Source organism: Apteryx mantelli, chromosome 2 (assembly GCF_036417845.1).
Source record: "Apteryx mantelli isolate bAptMan1 chromosome 2, bAptMan1.hap1, whole genome shotgun sequence".
Classification (NCBI taxonomy): Eukaryota; Metazoa; Chordata; class Aves; order Apterygiformes; family Apterygidae; genus Apteryx; species Apteryx mantelli.
In genome coordinates this window covers 8,040,217-8,066,172 of record NC_089979.1, presented here as the reverse complement: position 1 = coordinate 8,066,172, position 25,956 = coordinate 8,040,217, and the positions used below count along the sequence as shown (strand labels likewise).

The following is a 25,956-nucleotide window of genomic DNA, read 5'->3' as shown; positions in this document are numbered from 1 at the left end:
AGCCAGCTGCATTTGAAAGAAACCATCTATGTCTCCAAATATTACCATATGACCCCAAACATTATGGTGATGACACTAAATTTAGATAAATATACTATTTAGTTTATTACTTACCAGCTCAGTGTGAACTTTAAGATGTGCCTGGAGCTTGTATTTATCTGGAGTAGAGTAGTCACAATGTTCTGTGGGACATTTCAGCAAAATATTACTGTGTTTCTGAATGACGTGACGTTTAAGGCAGTTTTTGGTGATTGATGAATAATTGCACTGGGAGCAGTAGTACAAGTGTTCTCGAGTGTGCGTACGAACATGCATGTCATAATGCACTTGGTACCAAAACAACTTGCCTAAAAACAAAATCAGACATGAAAACAAGTAAATTCTAAAGATCTGTTTAAAAACTGACACAATGAAAATTCCAACACATACCCAGTTTTCTTTTAGGGCAAATCACAATCTTTGAGTCCTGTCTCTTTTGTGTTTAATGAAAACTTGTCCTAAAGACCCTTCACTAATGAAAATAAGTTTAGGGAAAAACAAGAACAAGAGATACTTTTGTCTAAAAAGACTGTGCAATATGTCCTGAAACAGCCTGATGGCATCTTTAATACTGGACATACCACAAGTTTGTTCCTGATAAGGAAGTCCTTTAAAGCTGTTCTCCTACACAAAGAAGCTGAATGCAACTGTACACTAAAAGAGATTGCCAGAAATCTTTTTTTTTTCCACTTCCTTTCCTGTCATTTCCTCCTAAAAGCTGTTCTGACATAAGAGCACCAAAAAGAAAAAGCAAACAGAAATTAATCTAACATATAAATACAATGCTATGATGTTTTAAAAATTAACTTTTTTTTTCATACTTTGATTCCGGTCTCTTTTCAAGAATGAAGGCTGCAAGATAAATCCAAAATTGTTCCACTTCAAATTGTGTATGCACAAAAAGTTTCAGTTAGAACAATGGGAAAGGTGTATTCTTTCTTTTTTTTTCTAAATTAAAAAAAAAAAAATCAGAACAGTTTTGATCTGACGCTACACAATGAAGTTTTCCTTCTCACAGAAACTGGTTCAAAATAAGTCACAAAAACATGCCAGTATACATATGCAATGCACGGAATGTATACTATTTATACATCCTTACATACTACATAAAAATTCAGACTCTTAATTTCATACCAAGCCAATATGAAGCTTAAACACTGAAAGCATGGACTGACAAATGCTTAACATGGATGCTTATGTCTGTTCTGCTCGGCCCCAGTGAAAATTATGAGCTGTGGGGGATGCAGGCTGACAGAAAGAAGCTGGTTTTCTACGCTTAGCAGAACATTTCATCAAATTTCACGTCAACAGAGAATTGACCCTCACAAAGCTTTGCTTTGTTATATCCCCCTAGTACTTTCTTCAGGAGATCTGAGTTCATTTCACACTGTTTATACAGCCCAAAGTAAATCTAGTTGGACCCCAGAATCCACCCTGAGCTAAAAAACTATTACTACAAGTATATATAACTGTATCAAAAACTATAAATCAGAGCATGAAAAAGATAAGCCGCTATACAGCATTTTTAAAAAATAACAAATGCCATTCTATTGCTCCTTACCACAATATTCACATTCCAAGTCTCCATAAACCTTCCGTATCCTCTCACACAACTCTGTGTTCATTTGTCTCTTCTGCAAGCTGTCCAAGATCTGCATAAAGGCAACAGCTCCACTCCGATTATCCGTTGTAACTGCATTAGAAGAGTCTGCCTGCGAACTACTGGCTGCATTAGAATCTGGTGTTGGCAAAGGATTAGGGGCTTCTGCTGAATTTTGATTTGACGGTTTATTTGTTTCTGATTCATTAGGAGAAACAGATTGATTTTTCTCTTCAGAAAGGTTCTCAGTCATTGCGTTGTTCTGATTTTGATTTAAATTTTTGTCTTCCGACAACAGAAGTTGGATTTCCTCACCCTGAATATTTACAGAACTGCAATGATTAACAACTTCTTCATTTCCAGGAGAAACTTTTAACTCATCAGGAGCAGAGGTACCATTTTTCATCACAAAGCAATCTGATGCTACACAGGATTGAACGTTTGGGGCTGCTATGTCTGTTGATGCCTGACACAGTGGCTCTGTTACATTATCTGCCAGAGGATTTTCAAATTCCATGGAAGGGACTGTACTGACTCTTAAGTCACCATTATGCTGACCATTATAGTTTACCTCTGCAGCCTTTGATTCGCCTTCACAAGCAGATGATTTTGGTATGCTAATAGCATCAGTACTCATTATAGTCAATTCATCCGCACTTTGCACTAGCTGTTCACCCAGTGCTTCTGGCTGGATATCGCCTCCTGGCTCAAGCAGGCAGAAACTCTGATTGATAGAACTGTTAAAAACAGAAGTCTCTGGCAAATCCGTGTGCACATCTTTGATGTGAGCACGGAGTCTTACAGAACTAACAAATTTCTTCAGGCAGACAGAACACACATATACAAAAGGGTGTTTTCGAACGTGAAGCTCAAGAGCTTGATATTTAGTGGCTCCATGACCACAGAGCTCACATGCAAAGGGCCTTTCATCACCATGAACAAGCATATGACGGTCTCTATCCAGTTCATTTTTGAATTTGCGTTCACAAATATGGCAGTCATAAAGAAGCTGTCTTTTGCCCTCTCGTGTCATCAAGCGAAGCTCGTCAAAAACATCTTTTACTTTTTTGTCTTGAAGGTCATGTGTTTCCTTGATATGCTTGATTAAATTTTTAACATCCGAGTACTTTTTTTTGCAGAAGCGACAATGCTGCTTAATTTTCTTGTGAACTCTTTCAATGTGGACTTTGAGATGGCCTTTGCTGAGACAAGTGAATGTACAATAATCACAGCTGAACTTCTCCCCTGTATGTTTCCGCATGTGGACATTTAGGTTGGCTTTGATTGCACTGGCATAATTACAGTATGAACACTTGTAAGGCTTTTCATTTGTATGAATCCTCAAGTGTGCTTGGAGGGAGTGTTTAAATTTGAACACCTTGTTACAGTATTCACATGTAAAAATCTTCAGCTGAGTTGGACCTAACCTAAAAAGAAACCAAGCCAGTTATATTTACAATATTGATACAAAATATAGCAGAAATTTCCTAGATGTTCATAATGGACATATATGTTCATCTTTATTTATTTTAAAAAGATGTTCATCACAGGCTTTTTAAATTCTGTAACTGATGCATGGATTATTTTTGGCTGTTCCTTTATTTAAAAAAAACAGGAGAGTACTTCACTTCCACGAAAATCGACAGGGAAGCATTTATTCATATTCTGCATGACCATGAATATAAGGGCTTCAAAACTACCTGCTTGATTTCATTGCCTGTTCATATGGGGTTTGCTGAATGGCATATTCTTGATACCCTCTTCGTTGTGCTGGGTCTTGAACTGTTGTCTCTGGAGTTGTGGGTTCACTTTCTCGGGGAGTAGCCTCAACTGGGACAATTTTTGTGGCTCCTAGAAGAAGAATGAAAAAAGTTCATTAAAAGTGAAGTACTAAAATGTATGTTGTTTATAATATACAAATATAAACAAAATATTAACTCTGCAATCATTAGTTCAACTATTTTACTTTCTGTTGTTAAATTTGCCTGCACAAAATGACAGATATACTTCTGTCAGACATACAGTACCTACACTGCAGATCTGCTTAAATAACATAAGACTGCTGGCTTTGTGGATTATTAAAGCCGCTTGATGCCTACTGTTATAAGATTTTCCTATTTTCAATTACTCGTATCTTTAAAAATTTTTAATTTTTCTGTTTCTGCCTCAAACAACACCTTCTGAAAAACCTCAGCCGAGCTGTTTAATCAGTTCCACAAATAAGGCTGGGGAAAAAAGACTCTGCTTAGTCTACATTTAGAAGTCTGGAAATCTTTTCCTTGAACAAATGTTTTACTTCTTATACTTCAGTGTAGGCTGCCATCATCCTCTCAGAACAAACGCGTACGCTCCAAGTGCAGCCCTCAGTCTCCATTAGAAGCACAGAGTAAAGGCGCTCTGCTGAATGCAGAAAGACCAGATTCTATCCCACAGAGATCTCATGTTAATTGAAGCAAAAATAAGCACATTTGGAGATGTGATAACTAGATGGGTGTTCTTTATCTTCTGAACAGTTGGTGGGCAACATTCAAGTCTGATCTGCAGAAAAGCGAGGCATCCACAGTTACCACTGAAGCTAATGAAAATTCATATAAATGTTAATTTACACTGAAAAACCTTGAAAATCTTAAGTATTTCAAACCAAGCATGTAGTATTGATTGATCTCCCTCCTTTTTAATTTCTTAGTCCATCTGTAACTCATCTAGCCATGTGTTAAATGGAAATGCCATTATCTCCATAAGTTAAATATATATATATAATTTGTGAAATCTTCATATTCTATTAAGAAATAGTATAGAAAAACTCTGAAGATAACAGAAATTTTGCTTTCAGAGTTGATACTGAGCAATGGATAGTAAATGAGGGACCACATACTGAGTAACAAACAAAAAACAAGGTATTGAACACGTGGTAACAGATGAGCATCCACCCATCCTAGAGAGAAACAGTAGACGACCTGTAATTAAAGACTGTTCTACAACATACTGGGTACAAAGCAGCAAGTAACACTGCACATGAAAACATCTTTGATTTAAATACTGAAGTTAACAACAGAATGTAAAACTGTATTTACTAAGTTTCTCCTTATTTTCTTTTTCTTGGGGATTAGTATTTGATCCCTTTTCAATTCACCTGATTAAAAGTTGAGAAAAAATGGTAGAATATACTTCTGTGACAGAGGAAGGATTATACAATAAGAATCAAAGAAATCTGAGGAAAAGACATAAATGAGAGTCTAGAAAGCACAAGACAGTCAAAGTATTTTGTTTTTCAATGGATTCTCACCATTTGTTCACATACAGTTATTTATAAAATGAAACACCTGAAGAGAAAGAAATCCAAAGAACGATGCATGAACCTTTCCTTTTACAAAAGGAAACTGCAGTTTTTTCTCTGCTCTACAAAAGGATGAACTTCATTACTGTTCCATTCAAACAGCAGTTTTTGAAGATAATATTTACAAATATAAGCAATATTAGCATGAAGCCTATGAAATAATTTGTAATGGCCACAAAACTACACCACAGAGAGTGCACAGTCCAAAGAAAACTGGTTGGCCAGCACATCATCAAATCCACTGGAAAAGTTTCCCTAAAAGTTTTTAGCCTGCAGAGACTTGCAAGAGAAACAGGACAAAAAGGTAGGTAGAGTATATGGGAAAATCAGCAGATGAAGTGGAGAGTAACCAACATATGTAAAGTACTTAGGGGCATCAAGCTGAGGAGGGGAGTGGCACAGAAGTGACATGGGAGAAAGATGGAAATCCTATGGGTCCCTCAGAATGATTTAAAGTGGCAAATGGAATATTTTGAGAAGATGCGCGTTGGGAATATATAAGGGTATTTGCTGATTTTTGTATCAGATGGGACATCAGACAACTCTGTAAGAAAACACACTACATTAGTTCTGTTGCTTACAGAACTGGCTGGGTGTAAAAATGGCTTTTTTGATTACTGCTTTTTAATAATGCGAACTGAACTTCCAAATTTTCAGATGAAATGTTACCAGGGCATTTTAACTTTTAGTCTTCTTACCACCACCCCTCTCCTCTGCCCCAGAAGGCCAGGTTGTTCAGTGGGACTCTTATCTCCCAAATTGCACTGTAGTAGCCCAGTGAGATGGGGCCTCATCATTACAGTAGAGGAGATGTGGTTCAAACAGTAGGCTGAGCATGAGGAAAAGAACATTATCAGACTCATTACTGAAAATCATTATTAGATACCAGAGCAGTGTTTCCATACTTAAACATTTTAAAAATAGAAGCAAAGCTCTCTGTATTTATAACCACTCAATTAAAAGAAAATAGATCTTGAACAGATATACAGGCATGGCTACCTCTCTCATTTCCTGAATACAAGGCAAAGATCCTCATTAAATGTTCTGCACTGAACCTCCTCTGTGCCTTTCTGCCTTTCAGGATGTTTGAGGACTTCCTGAACAGTCTGTTGAATTCCTTAACAGTCTTCTCTACCTGTGTAAAATCTGGCCCATCTAATTCAGGTGATTAACATAAGTATTGCCTCACTGGTATTTTAGATACCCGGAGTGGAAGGAACGCTGCAGGTTACCCTAGCGCTACTACCTAAATTCCCCATGCAATCAATAGAGAGACAACTACCTCTAAAAACCTAAAGAGAAAGGTCCAGTTCTTCTAACATACAGATCATGTATTTGCTTGCAGTAGGCAATCCAGGCCACCCATGTTAGTTGGTCACTTCCTATCCTAGGAAGACAGGGAAGCATTAAGGACCATTGCCTCCCTCCACTTGGGAGGCTGCCTGAGAATGGGCTCCTAACTGACCAGCAGCCACAGAAATCACTGCTGTGTCACAATCTAATGACTAAAACACTTGCCCAGGAAATAAACTTGTTTTTTATGCTCTAGACAACCTAATAGGTAGTAAACCCACCCGCCCCACATCCCAGGAGAATGTCCTCAATATTGCTGTCTCTAAAAGCAGATGCCTATGGAAAAGTGTAAGAACAAGGTAAACAGATACAAAGTCTCATTTGCCAATAAAAGCATCATATCCCAATAAGGAAGATAAAAGTTTGCCTGACTGTCTCCCTAGAAAACCACTGCAAGAAGTTAGAGTATACAAATACTAAGGGGAAAAATACCTTCTCCCCCTCTCCCTGCCCCAAAACTCCCTCCTCTAGCCAAGTTACATCTTTATTTTAAACTCAGAATGGACTTTATTTTACTAGACTTTGTCTTTTGTTTTCTCTTCTTCAGTCAAAATTATCGACTCCAAGTAAATCTGATTTAAGGGTAACAAGATTTGAGTTCCTTTTGATATTCTGTGAGAGCAGCTTCTACAGGTATCTATCACCCTGTGTGCCTCATCTCTGGCTCAAACTCAGTAAAGGCCTCTAATCTCTTATTACCTATCCATTAGAAAAGTAATTTGGCCATCACTATAGAACTCTCCAAAAAAAAAGCTCATCAACAGTCAGAAAGCCAAACAGAATGGAAGGAATTAGGAAAGGATCAGAAACAAGGAGACACCATTAGGCCAGCATCCAAATTCCATGAACCTCCTGCAACTTAGAGAATACAGACAAAAGGATATAGAAAAAGAACTAAAAAAGGGTAACACAAAAAATAAAAATGGAAATATTTCCCTTGGATAGGGACAAACAAGCTCAGGGACCTTCAGCTTAGAAAAGAGATAACTGAAAGAGGAATATGACAAAGACCTCTAAAATCAGGAATACCATGAAAAAAGAGTATGAATAATCATCCTCTATCTCATAAACCACGAACAAAGAGCAGTTCAAAGAAAGAAGCAGGCAGAAGGCTTAAAAAGAAACAGAAGAATATACACTTTCACCCAGTGTATAATTAAATTGTGGAACAGTTACTGCAGGACATTACAGAGACTGAAAATATAAATGCATTCAGGAAGGGATTAGACAAATTAATAGGTAGGTATTAAATAAAACGATCCAGATGCAACTACCCGCTCAATAGTTGTCAGAAGCTGGGAAGCTTTATATAATATGTCTCCATTTCTTTCACACAGAGATGCTGCTAGCTACCTTTGGGAACAATTGATCTGGCTAAATTGACCTATAAGTTACAGCTACGTTATCCACTTTAAGATTTAAAAAACCCTCTTGATTTAGGGCTTGGTCTGGGTAGATGAAATAATTTAAGGGGATGAACTGAGTATCTATTTCTTACAATCTCTTTTTGAATGCATTTTTTTCAGCTTCTACAATATCTTGTGTAACATGCTCCAAATGTACGCGACCCTTGCCAAGGCAATTCTGAAATTGAAACCAACAGAAACTAATCCTACCATAACCCCTTCCTGTGCAAACCTCATCTCCTCTTCCCCAAAAATCTTACACAACAACAACAGCAATAAAAACTTTAAATTTTCTTTCAGCTTACTTCACCATGAGGTAAAACATATTTAAAATAAAGACAAATAGAAACACAGACCTGGATATGGTGGGATGAAGATTACTACCCCTTTCAACATAGCTGGTCATTAGATTGGCTTCGCTAAATCAAACTGTGTCCTATTAAAGAGACCATGGTAATACAAATACTAGTTCACATTCTGAGGTGAGAGCTTAAATTCTCTTGACCTTGCTTATGATGCAATTCCACAGCTGCTTTAAATCAAAAAGTTAGCTTCTTTTCTCTAGCCCTTCTCCCAGATACATGTTCTTGATACCTTGGTACCAGCACGAGGGTTTATGCAGAGGCAGATCAGAGAAGGGACTGGGCGAAGGTCTAAACCATTTCTCCCCTCCCAGAGATAATTCATTTTCTGATGTGATTTACCCCACAAATGCACAAATATATATGATGGTCCAAGGGATAGGAATTTGTGGCCAGAGACTGTGGAGAGAGGACAGCACTGCCCCTGTGACAGCAGCCTGTACTTCAGTGGGCTTAGAGACCTAAGTCACTCGGCTACTTTAAAAGAGGGCAGCCCCAATCCCTTCGCTTTCCCCAGCAAGACCCAGGCTGTCACCGCTTTCCCTCCTCCCACCGCTGTGTGTGGCCCCAACGTGAAATGGTGCATTAAGCCAAACTTGTAGGAAAAAAACCCCTTTCCCTGATAGAGAAAATGGATATATGCATGTATGCGTTTATTTCACCAGTTTTAGCTTTTCAATCAGTTTGCCTCTAGGTGAGACAAGTAGTAGTGCTGGTGAAAGGAAGGGGAAAGTGAGCTGGGAAGTAAGAGACAAACAGGAAAGCTCCTTTGGAAACAGTCTGGTATTAAATACATTCAGCTATCACAAGCCCACAACAGCAGGTCTGTGAGACACAAAAAGAGTCATCCTGTACAGAAAGGCCAGTTATCAGTTTAGTCGTCACGTAGGTTCCAAATATTAAGCAAAACAACATTCTTCTGCTCCTTTCCTGCTTCCCAAAATCTTCATGGGAGGAGGATCCAAGCATTTGTAAGCTTACAGCACAAAGTGGAGGAGGAGGAGGAGGAGGAGGCAGTTGGCTTTTTACGGATCTCCTCAGCAGAAACTGAGCAGAGAAAAACCTGCACAGCCTTATGTCAAGAATTCACAGGAGAAACAAATACAAATACTTTAGAAAACAAGTTTCTAGTGAGCCAAAGATTCGTAGACTTGGCAAAGAGAAAAAATTACTAGCATCACGTTAATAGGTACTTTAAGCTATTTTTGTATTTTTTCAAGCTCCACCAAAAGCCAAAAAATCTACCATTTTCCATCTTCTCAGGAGCATAGCACAAATCTCCTAGTAAATACACACAAGATAATTTTTTTAAAATATTACAGGACAAGTCACCAAATTAAATGTTAAAAGTAGAATCTCTCCTAAATCGTACTAATTGGGTGTGAATAATAAATGTCATTTTTAGAAGCCTTCATAACAGCAGAGAATTTGAATATAGAAAATAAAATACATTAAAAAAACCCAGAAGACTGAGTATCTGGCACTGAGTTTACCTATTAGTCCTTAAAAGCAGGTTACGAACAAAAGTATCTGTCATTCAAAGTCAAGCATTTTTAGATGCGCCTATAATTGTACTTATTCGCTTCTACTCTTAACTGAGATGTTAACAACAAACTGTACTCTCTTTAAGCAGATGCAAGGGATAAGTGTTCAGGAAGCCAACATTCATTCTCTTTTTAAGGGCTTAGGGTCTCTCCAGCTATGCCTGAAGGTACTTCAGTGATCGCAGAAAAAAGCTGCTACCACTTTTGTTTAAACTGTACTTACTCTGTGGGCTGATGCAAGCTTTCACATTTCTAAAGCTGTAAATATATTACCTTTCATGTGCCCCCACCAAAACATCCTAGGAAAGGGAGGTGGGGTGACATCAGTCTTGTCTGACTCTCCTTTCTGAGAAGTAAGAAACTATCTGGTCTGTTTGTTCAAAGGGATTTTGAAGAGGTCGATTTAGTCATCATCTGCTGCACACATGGTGTAAAGCTGTCTCCTAAACCTAAGTAATGCACGGTGAAATTACAGCAAACAGTTAATATAATACTCCTGAAAGCACTTTGCATAAAAGAAAGGAAACACACTGTCTGAGTATGATTATTTCCTCTATACTGTGGATAAAATCCAACAAACGCTTATGACACCTTCAACAAGATTTTATTGCACTATATACTAAAAGTGGTATTTATACACATGTTTAAGCCTAGATAACAGGCGGCTATAGAATGCTAATGCTTGCAGAAAGATAATAAACTGAAGGAGGTTACAGTAAAATATGAATATGAAGCTATGTTTGAAGGCCCTCTCAATTACTTGACTGAGGATTACTGTTCTTATCAACTTGAAATTACCAGCTAGAATATATATAAAAGTCATTGCTGTTAAAGACACCTAAATTTATTATTAATAATAACTAATAACAATTAATTATTAATTTTATTAAAGCCTTTTGTCTGTAACACATATTATCCACAAATACCTTTGAAGTTGAAGCAGGCTGTTTTAATGTTTCAAGTTATTCAAAAGGCACATATATATAAAGAAACTGTTGTTCTCTGAAGAAAAGTGTTTACTAGATAGTAATTAAGGCAGCAGTTATCTCTTTTTTTCTTCATTTCCTCTCCCTCATCACACACTTACTACATTTTTTTCACTATCTGCATTTAGTAGTTTTTCGCTCACCTCTAGGTTGGTTTCCTAAGAAAATGAGACTCTGATTGTTTTGTCTGCTATGTCTTTCCCTCTTGAAAACTGTTCTGCTCTTCGACAGAAAGGTAGAGATCTCAAAGAGAAAAAGTCTTACAACCTTCCTAAGATTTCTAAGATTCAGATGCACCTGGATAGAGGAGACCTAAATTACGGCCCTACCAAAATCCCTGAGGAAGGGCGAACGTACAGGCCCATGGATTAGCAGCCATATAAGCCCCTTAACCAGCCATCACATTCTGCCCTTTGCCCAAAGAAGTGGAGGCTCCTGGAGGGATGCTCAGGTATGGCAGTGCAACGGGGGCAGAATGGGAGGAGAAGCTGAATGTAGTGGGAAAGGGGTAAAAGAGTTGGGAGACGCAGCAGGGAAAACGAGTGTTTTGCAACAGCTAGGAAAGAGCGTAGAGTCGCAGTCACACGAGAGAAATGAGCATGCAGTCAGCGAGATGAAGCAACCTTCCCTTCTAAGCACGCAGGATATATTTAGTTCAGCTCATCCAGCTTCCTCTACTACCTTCACAAGTAGGAACACACTTTAAAAAATGAAGCCCAAGTGTACCACAGATCTCAATATCAAAAGATACTGAAGAACAACACAGTAAACCCAGACAGCTTCCAACACACAACAAAAAAAAAACTATAAATACAGTCTAGTCAGTCTGCAATTTGCAAGGAAAACAACTGTTCAGAAATGTTAGCAATAATGAAGAGGAGAACGGTAAAGGCTATAAAGCTGAAAAAGATGCAAGATACCATTAAAAAGGGATTTTTGTCAGCCAGGTATGACACTATTTTATATAAACAGGCAAATACAGGCCTACTTTTAAAAGCAACAGTTTGAGATTATCCCCAAATCCTGTGATGAAAAGACACAAGAGAAATTTATAAACGAAGAATCTTTTAATTATTTCATAGAAACATTACTTGATTTCCAAAAATATATTTTATACATTAGCTTGTATGGCCAAGCACTCTCTGTCAAACTACTATCCTAGTAGTTTGATAGAGAATTGCAGTACTACTATACTACTGCACAAACTATACTAAGCTGTTTGTATTTTCATAACCAGATTTACAGTTATGCTAATGATAAATGTAAATCAAGATCTGAAATAAACAACGATATTAGGGTGTAAAAATACTTTCCTATTCCTTGGTCACTGATATTTTCAGTTTCTTCTTTAAAACCATTCACAGACTAAATATAACTGATGTTAATGCAGATAAATAACCCAGGTATTACACCAACCGTTCCAAGCCTTTGTCACACCGATGAAGAAAGGTAACTGTAGTTTTAAAATGATGGACAGCTGCCAGATGCAGATATTCTATATAAAGATGACCAAATTAAACTAAATATTTTATTTTTCAGACAACAAATGTCCTAAGCAGTTGTCACTCTTAGAATAGGGACACTTTAAGTAGTGTCAGCATGAACAAAACCCAATTTCTGTATATAATGGATAATTCTGATTACCTGGAATAGCTTCATGGGCTGTCAAAACCACACTTATAATAGGATTTTTAGTTCCTGAAACCTGTTCAGCCTCCTTAGTTGATAGAGTTTTCTCTGCTTTCTGAACTCTGGGCCTCTTTGGAGGTTTTTCTCGCTCGTCTTCCTTCCTGTCAAGGTCAACGTCAGAATCATTACCTAAAGAGCAAACATCAGAAAGAATATAACTATGTACAAAATAAATGCAGGTATCACAGTTGCTAACAATATAGAAAGAATTAGGAGACAATTAATACTACTATAGAAAGAACTACTTGTTATCAGAAGAAGAAAGTAGTGCTACATGAGTCCCTAAAGGCAACTATTTTTTTTCCTCTCATTCATAGACCCAGTATGACACTCAGACAAATACAGAAAATACATGAAATACAAAAATTTTTTAAATAAAATATTGGTTTCTCAGAAACACTTATGTTCCTAAATTATTCTTAAAACCCACGGAAGCTTTGTACAATTTCTCATGATTTCATCATTCATGAACAAATTATTTTTCCCCTTTCCATAAGTAACTGTTCTGATGACCTTACGATTATTTCTCCAAGTAGCTGATTCATTATCCATCTTATTTAACAGAAGGTCCTCCAGCAGCCTCTCTGGATGAGTGTTTTTTCCCCACTGTTTTTCTGAATCAATAGCCAAAAATGTATATTTTTTTAGTGTTGATACAAGAAAAATTAAAGTTCAAAACAGTTCCGTGTTTCAATCCAACTCCTGACATATAACACTGCCTTTTGAAGCCCTGCGCTTCTAAATCACCCCCTATCTTTTGCTGCTCAGAATGTCTTCATCCTCTTACAGGAGACATCTTGTGGTATCACAGACACAGGATATGATAACTAGAAAGCAACAACATTCATCTGAAACAAGAAATGAATAATCAGTAATCAGCTAAGTTGTTCCTTGAAGCTATTTTTTTTCTTAAAACAAATGAGGAGTTCATTACTGATATTCTAAAAATAACTTTATAGAAAAGGAGTTAGCAGAATGAGAATAAAAACTCAGGGGGTTGCAAGCTTATACTGAAGAATTTCTTTACATTAGATTAAGGGATAGAAAATGCAGGCTAGAAAAAACTCTTAGCAAATAAAGGCATTATGCAAATGTTCCAGAGGTAATGAGTAAAGAAAGGAAAAAATGATTTAAAGAAGAAAATTATAAATGAACCGAATGAATTTCAGAATTTTTCTGAGTCTGAAGCAGCTGACAGTCTCCACAGTAAGTCATTTAATGTATATTCATGAAGTGCTGTAGCTGTTCTACTGAGATAGGGAAACAATATATAAATACAAAATAGCAACAGCAAAGCTGCAGTGTGTCAGGAGTTGTTTATGAAATGCAAATAGCAAAAGTAGTGGCAAGATATGCCACATGTAAAAGCCTGTATTTTAATTTCAGTAATATTTTGTTAATATTTAGCTGAGAGTCAAATGAGTCTGTCTCGCATGATCTTACCTTAATGGAATGACAGTTTAAAGAGAGCTGACAGTCCCTTAAAAAAAATGATGGGCACAAGCACAAACTAGTAGCATAGTTTGGTCAGAAGACGTAACGAGCACTTGGCTAGATCCTACAAGCCAAGATTCACAACATTAGACTCAAAACCAAAAAGGAAATTAAGTGTGTAGGAGCTAGGTCAGATTTCTAAGGACGGAACACAAAAGAAGAGAACAAACATATAGAGGTAAGATCAGAGGGGCCAAGGCACAAAGTAAGGGACGCAAAGGACAACAAAAATCATTCTCTAATACAGTTACATTAGTAGTAAAAGAAAGACCAAGGAAAGCGCTAGGTCTCTAATCATTACAGAATAAAAGCTATCAAAGCAGAAAAGAGTAAAGTGCTCAAATACTTTTAGTGAAGATTGATGCAAAAAAGACACCATGTGCAATCAGGCTGTCAACGCGCTTACAACAACCCAAAAAAGGATAATGTAGCAAAAGCAAAAGAAATGACAGGCCAGACACTAAAGTAGGTTAGATATTTTCAAATTGGCCAAGTGTAAGTTTATTCTAAGACAGTCAGAACCACTTCACATGATTCGAGGGAAACAAAAGCGTGCTTCTCTTTACTGAGGGTGGGATTTGAAAGCTACAAACCAATCGGCTTACTATGAATTCCTGAAAATAGTAAAATTAAATTAAGTTTCTTTTTTCTATGCCAGATCTGTCAATGAGAAATAAGATTTCGCCACATTCTGTACTAAAAATTCAGACCCCTTTACCACATAAGTATATCCAGTACAATTTTTCCCTTTATGGGACATCTAATCTCTTTTTAGGTATCTTCAATCTGGGACAGCCAAACCTGTACAATAAGATGGAGAAACATAAAGTTCAGGTGGAGATGTAATCCATAAGGCCAGTACAAATAGATACTGGAGGCAGAATTACATCAACCAAGTTGCTGCCTGTCCTTCCTGAGTACTTTCAGAAATGGAAACAGTAGAGAAACATATGTATTTGGCACCTTACTCATGAGTAATATGTAGTCAACAAGAAACCCAGGACCATGTCAGACCTGGGACAGAAAGTACAGCATTTGCTGACGGAGTCCAAGATAAAGGAGCCATCCAGAAATCAACTCCCAGTCAAAAAAAAAGGCTCTGAAAAGCTTGAGTATCACTAGTGACCTTTTCACCTGATGTCAGAATCTGCTAAGGTTTCCAAGTCTTCAGGGATTTCCCTGGATCAGATGGAAAATGCAGCAGTTTCAAAGGCTGACTACTTCCTAACAGAGAAGAGCACCTGTGTACTTTTCCTCTTATTTATGAGATTCTGATGGTGTGATTTATTAGCGTGTTAACATTGTGTGACTATCTGATACATGGATGACTGCTCAGCATGCATTCCTTAAAGCCTGTATCTCCAAGATACTGACATGCACATTAGTGTTCTCTGAGAAGCATCTAATCTGTGCCCTGTCATTTTCCTAATGACTTCAGGCATGAAAGGAGATGTCTTCAACAGCAGATCTTGAATGAAGATAAAAAAAATTAACACGCTTTCACTTAGATGTAGCTCTAACCAGGCTCAAGCCATACCTTCTGGAATCATATGTGGCGTATGGCATAAGGTTTCAATGTTACCCAACACAATTAGACATGTGTTCAACAAAAAATAACAGGACAAAATTCTAGATTCACCAGGAAGTCTTGAGTGCTTCAAATGATTTTGAGGAAGGCAAATCTTGACAGCCACTGAATCCAGAGTGGCTCCAACAAACTCCAGTGGCATGCAGGGGTGTGGGGGAGAATCTGTCCAGGTGAACCTATCCTTAGAATAACATTTCTGAAGAAGAAGGGTGAAGGCAATTTCTAGTAAGTTTTTGGCAGAAGCAGCACACCTTACAGTATAGTTTATCAACTCCTGCATAGCTTACTATGCAATGGATAGTCTTCACACAACCCTCCAGCTGCCACAGACTGCATTCAGGAAAGCACCAAGGTCACTGGCAGAGCACATTCTGGGACAGCACCACAAAGCATAGCAAGGCTCAATGCTGAAAGTCCCCAAACCACTGCCTCTAAGTTTTTTTTATTTCCTTCAACTTTCTTGGAATTGCCTGTGCTGAACACCACAAGACATGGGGCATTTGTAAGTTTAATCAAGATTCAACAGCAATTTCTGCGGCTAAGGTAGCTTCACAGAATGTCCATTTTGAGGCAGGTGGGAATCTCTCTGAGATCTCTCAGTGTTGATGCTCCTCTACAATGAGTACTGGATTCATAATCGATTACAGCTGCCTTCCTTTCCGTAACAGAGTATTTCAAGAAGAAGGACTCCTTATGATGCTGGATGTACCAGTGATTCAAGATTTCACAATTTATTAAGAAATCAAAGTTTTCCCTGATATTCTTTTCAGATCTTCCAAGTCTGAAAATGAAGACTATTTATGATTATACTGTCCTCTTTTGAGCAGCACCAGTGGAAAGCCAGATCAGACCTTGTTACTAGAAATGAGGTGTAGATTTGATGATTTGGCCAGAAAAGCTGTGAGAAGGAAATAAAAAAGGGGGAAGGGTAAAGTGGAGAGGAAACATAATGGAGCGGGGAACCCAAACAAATAAGAACCAAGTCTGAAGGCTGAGGCTATTGAGAGTATTCCTCAAATCTCTAAAAAAGGAAAAGAATCTTCAACTCATCCAGATAGCTGAGAAGAACTGACAATGTGCTCTAACCCCTGCATGCCATATTTTGGCATAATGATGGATTTGAATGTGTGCATGCCCTAAGGATACTTACAGCTGGAGAAGGTTTGGGGCTAAAATGCTTCATGCTGTGGTGTCCACCTTCAGTAATCATATAAACACGCAGTGCAACCCAACCCTTGACAAAATTTACATTTTGCATTAAAAAAAAATATTTTCAATGTATAAATCAGCTTGCCTACTTCTTTTCCTTTAACTTAAGGCATACTGAGACAGAAATATGTTTACAGACAACTGTTAATGACTTAATACTAACCCACTTGCAACACTGTTGACAAAAGCTTTGTTACTTACAGTACCTAGAATGAGGAATGACCACCTAGTGAACTGAATTCAGACATGGTAAGCAAGCCTTCTTCCTCTGGAATTACATTAGCAATGACTTTGCCCCCAGCTTTCAGTATTTGGATTATAGTAAATTATGCTCTGCCTTGAGAGTTTCATTACATCTACTCTTTGCTTTTCAATTTCATTACATATACATATATACATATACATATACTCCTCACCTGCCTTTTACTCTGTAGACTTCTATGATTTTGGAAAATATTACTGCTTTACAGGTATATAGGGTCTCATTAGCTTCTCATTTAGCTCCTTAATACAGCTGTAACATACTGATTGATATTGAGATCAAGTATTTCTAACATCAACATTTCATTGGGATACTTCAAAGGAATATCTCAATTTCAACAAATATCCCCTTCTACCAGAAACTGCTGTGTGGCGTTATTTTTTGGCGAGAGGAGCAGGAGGAAGGGGACAACAAACAATATAATTTTCCACATTTCTTACATGAAATAGAATCTACTACCAACAATAAATGCACCTGCACAAATTTCACAGCAGAATTTGACCACTAACACAAGAAAGTCTTCTGATAAAGAATCAGAATACATAAAGATGTAAGCTGCCTATTAAAGTGTGTTTCCCTGAGGCTACTTTACTTAGTGTTAAACAACAAAGGGAATTATTTGGGCTGCTTATACTACTTCTGTTCAGTTGACAGTAAGGGTTAGCCATAGTTTTAGAGAGAAAATTCCACAGATTTGAAATATCTGTGAAGAAAAATCTTGCAACTAAGTTGTCTTTTGCATGTTTAGGTAACAGAAATCCAGAACTATATGATGAAAGGAAAGGTTATCATTAGGACAGTAGAATTATTTAGTTTGGCTGGGATCGTACATTGAATTCACAGCAGGAATATAAATAGAATCCAAGCACCACCCTACTCTTAAATTGTCTTTTTTAACCATCAGAAAAGTTAATTCAATGAGGGAATAAGTGGTTAAACTTGAAAAGCACAACTACTACCTTTTCTTTCTTAGATTGTAATTCTATGAAGATTTGAATATTGGAATTTATTAAAAAATAGAAAAGGAAAAAAAGGACCAACAATGGAGTTGAGTTTGTTAGTGACCCACACTAATGAATAACTAACTACTATTACCAGAATAATAAGCTAACAAATGTTTCATGCTTTTTCTTTCCTGATGTGCCTCTGTCAAATTAGTTTGCTAGTTCCTTCAATTCAACCAAGGGGAAAAGCAATGCAAAAGAAAAGGCCTGTTATTATTATTAAGTTATCTATGACTTCCTGTCTTAACAACAGAATTTCAAAAATGTTACTAAAAAAGTGATTTTAAGATAACAGAAGCAATTGCAGCATAAAAGTATTTATTAAAATGTTGTTCTTTATTTCATACACGCGGAAACCTAGCATCCAGGTGCTAAACACTAACTATAAAGATCATGGTTATGTGAGAATAACTTTTGCTTTACATAATAAACCCAAAGTTTATGTGCTCCAAAAAAAGGACTGAATCTCAACTTCCACCTTTTTAGTATGAGCTGAGAACGTTCAGTAACCAATAGAACTAGATTCAGTATTTGCGAAGGTGCTAGGAAGTCACTGAGTGCTATGCAACTTCCAATAACTGAAAAAAGATCACATACTGGCCATGAACAAGCGAGTGCCTAATGCATTTAAGAAATGTTCCTGTCGGTGTTGATGACGAAAGCTACCGTCAGCTCTGAATGAATCAGTACTTCCAGGGTCCTGTCAAGCTACAGTCTTCACCTGTCCCATGGCTCCGAGGCCCTAACTGAGGATACTGCCTTCTGCATTCGTAACTGGAAGTACTACCCGGCATGTTTTGCAGACCCAGCTATACATCCCTAATGTTTTTGAATGACTCTTAATTCAAATTATTATATTTCTATAAGATGCTGGTATTCCATAGCAGCAAGAGAGTAGTTTGAGATGAAGTTTAAACTGACAAAATGAACATATGCAATTCTTTTCTCCTGCAAAGAGATTGACATATTACTTGTAAAAAGAGCTCATTTAAATTAGAATCGAGTTGATGACAAAAATATTTTAAATTAAGGACAAAAGTGCCATCTTTAAAAGTAATGCAGGCTTCTAAATCACTATGAACCTCTTGAAAAGGTCTAAAAAACATATCTGGAATGTTTGCATTAAAATCAGAATAGCATAATAACCATTAGAGGTTAATTTTTACAGGTCAGAAGCACTCCCAAAGTCTGTTATGCTGTTTCAGTGGAGAGGCAGTAATATTCAGAGAAAGGACAGTGACTTCTTAAACTGCTTGAATATAATTGCTTATTTTCTGATTAAGAAAGTTGTGCTGTTTGATTTAAACTCTTTTAAATCATGAATTTGTACTGGTGAATGCTTCTCTATATCGACACAAAGCTGATGTAAATTCAAAGTTAAAGAGATTTTTATTTTATTTTTTTCTTTTTAGGTCAACGTTGTTCAATCCACAAAACAGAATCCGGCCTGTGTTCTGCTGTAACCTGTCTTCCACCCAAATCCCCATTTCCCAGCTACCAAACGTTCTCTCTTGCATCTGCCAGAGATTCAGGTATGCTGCAGTGTGGGAAAGAGATGGGGGTTAAAATAGTTAAGTGTCGTCTGTCCCCCAAAACAAGCCAGTGTAGAGGCAGCGACAGGGGAATCGATTCAACCCAGGAACAGCCAAAATCCCCCACGCCATTCCAGCGGCATGAGCACTAGCAGCTCCGTTTTCTGACTGGGAGCAGGCACAGGGAAGCCAGATGCTGCTCAACTGTGCCAGGTTCCTCTTAGGACACAAAGGCAGGGTGGCAGTACCAGCCAGACCCAACCCATTAGCCACACAGTTCAATTTGGTTTAACCACATAAAAACACAAATAAGTATACACACAGCTCTGCTTAAATCACAGCAACTTTCTTAGGCAGATAAGCCCTCTATTTAAAAAAAAAAAGTAGCATCTATTGAGCATGTATATGTGAGATTTGTAAGCACAGTGGACATATTTTTTAATTCTGTGCAAGAAAGACACCTTTGTTCTTGCTGTTTTAGCAAATAAGCCCATCAGGTGAAGGCAGTCATTATGCATCAAAGGATTAAATTAGCTGCACAGAGGCTGTCGGTAACTAGTAAGGCTTCACGACTCCTGACATCGAGGGAGAGCCATCAACAAGAAACTGGGACCTCCGAGAGCTCGGTGCGGATCACAGATTACAGCAGCAAAGAACGGTAGAGGCCAGTCATGTCCACCAGTTATTTCTCTGACCAATACATACTGCTGTTTCAATACAGCGTTACCTTGTTTTGTCTATTGTAATTTTAAACCTCCAATATGATAAGGATTTCAACACTTCCCTTGGGGTTCAATACAGAAGAGCAATACATTTTATTACCTGGAAACTTTCTGCTGATAGTTAACTTCATTTTCAGCTCATTACACTCATCATGTTTCTCTTGGTAAAGAATATCAGACTGAAGTGTACATCTCAATATTTTTATGTTTAGCATAAAAATCTCTGAATCATATTTTAACTTGTTTATTCATTAATCATACAAAAATAATTTGATAATATACTTCAATCCACCATTCATATTTTTAGTTATACCCCACATTCACCCTTCTTTTGACTAAAAATTGTCCTTATTTTCATGTGAAATGACTGTCATTAATAATACAGTAGTGTTGTAACACTTCGAACAGCAGCAAAGCAATCGAAAAAAACCAGCAATAATAACCTGGAACATTTGAGTGCATGTAGATTTTTTTCTAGTTTTTATTTTTATTATTGAACATGCTTTTTAATGTAAGTCTCAATTAAAGGTGAGACAATTTAGTGAAGATTCAGTTGTGGAAACAATAACTTTGAGTTTCTCATTTCTGTGTATGTACAAATGTTCTCAGTACTATTACCTGGGGAAGGGGTTGTTTAAGGTTTTTCTTCTTGTTTCGGTTTACATAAAGCCGCTACTTTTTGAAGTGGTACACTTTAATTAATCTCGCACAAGAATAAATCATGTGCAACTCACATTAAGCTAATACATGCATATTATTACTGCCAAATCTATGCTTTTTTTTTTTTGTAGAGAGATATGTGTTGTATATGCAGAAATAAAAACATATGTGATTATTAATCAGATGTCCATATAATGCTAAACTTTGGAAGACATGAAAAACGTGAGAAAATAGTCAAATACTAATGAAAAGCAATTTCAAGTTGGAAAGGCAAAAGCTTAAACAATGGATGAAGGGGGGGGAAGCCTAGCTAGTATATATTAAATTGGAGGTCAAAGACTACAGGAGAAGAATTTAGTCAAAGTGCTTTATGCATTTTAGCTATCTTCTCTGAACCACTGTGTCAGAAACACGGGAGGTTATATCATAACTCTGAAAGGTTCAAAGAGCCTTACCAAAATTCTGTATCTAATTCTAAAAACTTCAACAACAGAGAGATCTGATCAAATTAGAAGTTTCAGTACTCTTATTTCACATAAACCAAAATATGTATAATGTCAGGAAGTCTGCATCTCATGGCTACTTTACTCTAGAAAATGTTGGGATTAAGCCTACTCATGCAGGTGAAATATTTGTTACACACACACACGCACACACACACATATATACAAAATGGCTGGTGAAATACCTGTAACACTATGTGCCGAGACAGCTATACCACTAGCTTTGTATGGTACATTTAGATGTTAGAAATATTTGATCTCAATATCAATCAATAAATTCTAAATCATGGACCTTATGCAAGAGTTTAATACAGATTTATTATTCCCTATTCAGAGTTCATATTCATAATATGAATTCCCCATTCATATTCAGAGTTACAGAATAAGGCAGCACCCGATGGAATAAGCAAGAAGCAGGTTTAAGAAACAAAAGTAACAACGCTCTGGAATTCATTAACAATAACCGGAGTAAAAATCAGAAATACAGACAGTTTTGTAACCTACTTAATTAGTTTAACAGCCTTCAGTTGCCAACAAGCTGGATGCAACCTCTAGTTCAGGGACTTTGTCAACGTTGCTGTGCCACCTAAGAATCCGGGCATACTCCCACTTTTTTTTTTTTTTTTTTAATTATGATCAGGCCTCAATTAAATTACAAGAACAGGGGTTTTTATTATTATTTTTAATAGTGACATTTACAACCTCATTGTTTGTTTGCCATTATCATTTTAGACTTTTTTGTTCACATTTTGAAGGTTCACATATCATCCTCAGAACCTTTTCCTTAATGAAAATCGAGCCTGATAATAGCACAACTCCAAGAGTTCAAACTTTAAAGAACATTTTTTTGAGCTGGTCATGCAACACAAGCAAGACAAACAATGCTGGCCATAGCCCCATACTGTTCCTGTCCACTCATGAGAATGTTTTGAGCTACTGACTGCAATCACATTTTCTGTAAGGATAATAAGAATATGCACCCTTCTTTTATCTATGCATTCATAAATTTTAACGTTGTCCCAAAGTATATAGCGCTTCATATGGTGAAGCCAGAAGTGAAGAAGTTTTCTAGTGATGAGACAGTAATCAGTAGATGACTGAAGACAGAATTTTCCAGGTGTACTCCAAGGAAGAATTATTCCTTCAAAATAAAAAACAGCCCCCAATATCTTTACAGTTTGAAGTCAGAATAGGAAGCTTTGGGCTGGAGACATTCTAGGTGCATTAGTCAGCAATAACACGAAGCCCTCATCATTTGCTGCTTGAGAATGACTTTGATTGGTTTGCTTTCCGCAGAAAATAAATAAAAATTGTTCCATTCATCTAAAAATTGAGGATTTCTTTTTTCTTTTTAAAGAAGAAAAAGACTAGGCAGTTTACTTTGAAAAGTCTGCCAATGTGCTATGTAGGAAAATGGATCTAGATAAGATTTAGCAGCTCTAACGAGCTAACAGGTCAAGAATAGTTAATTTGAACTTGCACTCTGATTTCTGAGATTTTACTTTAAAATGCCACTTAGAAAAGGTAACATTGCTGAAATAATGCAGATGTTCACACTGTACCGAGCACATACAAACAGGAAAGGGCACTAACACTTATGGTGTCAGAGATGAGACAGCTGGACTGCAGGTCACTACGTGTGTTTGAAAAATCCTGCCACTGATGACAGTGGAAAAAATGAGGTATTTTACGAAAGCAAGAGTTTCTGTGTTCTGTCAACACATCTTAACCACATTTTAATTATTCTTTCTTATATAAGTTAAACTCTACATCTCACAGAGTACAATGGACTCATACTAGTTGTGTACCATAAGGGTAGAGTGGACACAAAAGAGTAATAGAAAACAGAACAGAAAAATCAATTTTGATCAATAAACAGAACCAACAGGATATCACACAAAGCAATTATGGCAAAAACAAAAAACTAAATTTAATAAAAACACAAAACTCGGATCAAGTTATTCGCCACCTTGGAGAAAAAGTTATAGGCATGTTCACCACATTTTTTTTAAGCTTTTGAGAGGCTGAATGTATTCAAAACAATCTTAAAGCAAAATTTAAACAGAAAATTAGCACTCCAAAGAATCTTCCACATGAACCTTTGTAAAATAGAAGAGGCATGTTTGGCATTATTTTTTAATGCAGTAAAACAAGCCACCCAGAGAAATGGCCTTTAAATTGAAAAGCAAATGAACAGCAACTAAAAACCCCTCTGATTATATGAAAAATATGGAGATACTTCAAAGTTGCTTCTTAGGAAAAGGATACTGCCTATTGCAGTAGTAGACCTTAGAGCAATTTTCAATATCCAGCTGCCTGCTTGTTTCTATATCCAACTCTACAGCTGTGACAGATGAAAAAAGTCTGTATCCCAGTCCTCACAAATACAAAAGATCCCCATTTTTATCCCCATTAAAAAAGAAACTAAATATTTTGAATCAAACTGGAGTCTGTAGTCTAGCAAAAGAATAAGACAGAATTCAAATTTCCCAAGTCACCTGCTAGCAACCCAACAGGATCATCCTTCCTCCCTGACGTATGATACTCATCTATGTGGCCAAATCATTTCTCACTCAAAAAATATAATACTCTTTGTGAGAAACAGAACAGTTGCTTACGCAAAAGAACCATTTCAGTGAGTTTAACACACCTATTAGTGTGATAAACACTTTGACCTTTCTGAAAAAAAAGTTAAAATACCTAACTTTCTTCTCAGTTTTGCTTTCCATCTGTTCCATTTGTCCCTGATGATTCTAGCCTTCACTGACAGTAAGTTTGACAAAATACCTAGCTGTCCTTTTAAATAGACTCGTCAAAATGAGTGTTAAAAGAAACGTAAAATTCCATTTAAAGTTAACATTAGGTATTACGAGTTGTCACCAATCAGAATGGAAACAAACTGGTCTGCAACATACTTCATCCGTTTTTGTCGGATATTTTCTTACCTCCATCTCCTTCTTCCTCTCCATCATTTAAAACAATAATGCAGATATGTTTCCTCAGCTGACGCGTGTTAGAGAACTTCCGGCTGCATTTCCTGCATTCCAAACTGCCTGGTGAAACTTCAGCCGGTTCCGGACCTTCCTCTGATCCAGGCTGAGCTTCCTCGTTTGGAAGAGAATTGCTGTTCTCTGCCACTTCTTCATCCACACAAAACTTCTTAGTAGACCCTTTTGGTCTGCCCCTTTTTCTCTTCACTACAAGAAGCTCTAGGAAAGAAAGTTGAAAACGAGCTATAATGAAATTTCACAGGATTACTGTGATAATTGGCTAATATCCATACAGCTCTTTGAAAAGTACGGATATTAAATGAAGTTTTAAAGCCTCTATATTTGAAGCTTAAAAAAAAGGTTAGCCATCACACAAACTTATTTTTAAGTGATGACATTTGTTGGCATTTCTCCTAGCTGCAAAGCAAAGCAATCATATTTGTGTTATTGAGATCAGTAGATGTCAAAGTGCTACAAATTTACAGAAATTAAAATGAAAGCATTCTTTCAGATTACCGTATGATTTTATCAGCATATGCACTCTAGAAAGGTGTTTGGCTGTGTTCTCTGACACTCCACAAAAATATCGTTTTAATTTAAATCACTCTCAGAGAGCAGTTTAAGCATTTGAGATGTGATCAGAAAGAGAAAAGCAGGGTTTTTTTTTAAACAAAAAGCTTGTTGTCTTTTTAATGAATTGAACAAAAACTCTCAAACAATACTCAAGATTCTTTATTTGTAGCATTTTCTAGCCAGAAGTGGCTAAGGTAAAAAAACTGTTGGAAACAAAGAAATTTCCTAAAGTCATACAAAAAAAAATCCTTATGATTATTCCAAAGAATTAAAATCAGAAGTCATCTACAATACTTAGTAAATACTATATAAATTTAGATTTCCCTATTTCTATAGGGGAAACATGGATAACCCAATGAGATGTAGCAGATCATAATGGAAACAGAAAACAGAAAAAGCTTCACACGTCTGCTCCTTAGATATCTCTTGCCACTACTCTAGTTATTTCAAAAGCCATTTTGCTACTATCCTGTCACAGATTTAACTGTCTAAGAGTGACTAAATCAGTTAAATCGATGGGATACTTTTAGTCAACAAAACTAGATACTCAGAGGGAAGGGGGCAATTTTCCAGATGGTGATCAGGTACTTTTAGAAGATTTCATCTTAGCTACCAGTTACTCCCATTTACTAGTTTTATAAAAATGAAAAGAATCAGTCTGTATCTTTCTTCTTAGATCACGGGGGGAGGAGTGTGTGTGTGTGTGTGTTTTAGTGCTTTATACTGTACTTTGTGAGGAATTTTCAGATTGTTATTGTATATATTTTTCACTTAAAAAGTTAAAGTTACTGTGAACCTGTTCGTCCGCAAGAACCCGACCGCTCACCAAAAGCAAAGCATGCTCGCTTTTGAAGGATCTTTTTGAGTCAGAACATCTGGTGAAATGTTAGATCTACTCCATCCATCAGCAGCAAGACACAGGGTTCTTCAGAGAGAGAAAAATTAGCATGCATCCAAAAGCACTTGCCTGATGCTATACAGAAAAACAGGACAGAGTCAGGCTTCTTCAGCTTTCAGGCCTGGATTAATTCCATGTAAGGCTAGACATCTAAACTCTGAAATTAGTCACTATTTGTCCTCTATATTCAGCGGACAGCAAAAAT

General features: G+C 36.9%; 1 protein-coding gene across 5 annotated transcripts in view; it reads right to left on the bottom strand.

Annotated features, from left to right (window-relative positions):
- ZFAT (zinc finger and AT-hook domain containing) overlaps positions 1–25,956 on the bottom strand; it is a 144,461-nt gene that overhangs the window by 49,568 nt on the left and 68,937 nt on the right. For all 5 annotated transcript variants that reach the window (XM_067290126.1, XM_067290130.1, XM_067290127.1 and 2 more), the window contains 5 exons: positions 24,236–24,499; positions 12,272–12,445; positions 3,340–3,490; positions 1,601–3,066; positions 115–347 (listed from right to left, as the gene is read on the bottom strand). In XM_067290126.1, the coding sequence (XP_067146227.1) occupies positions 115–347; positions 1,601–3,066; positions 3,340–3,490; positions 12,272–12,445; positions 24,236–24,499 (2,288 nt within the window). The remainder of the gene's footprint in view (positions 1–114; positions 348–1,600; positions 3,067–3,339; positions 3,491–12,271; positions 12,446–24,235; positions 24,500–25,956) is intronic.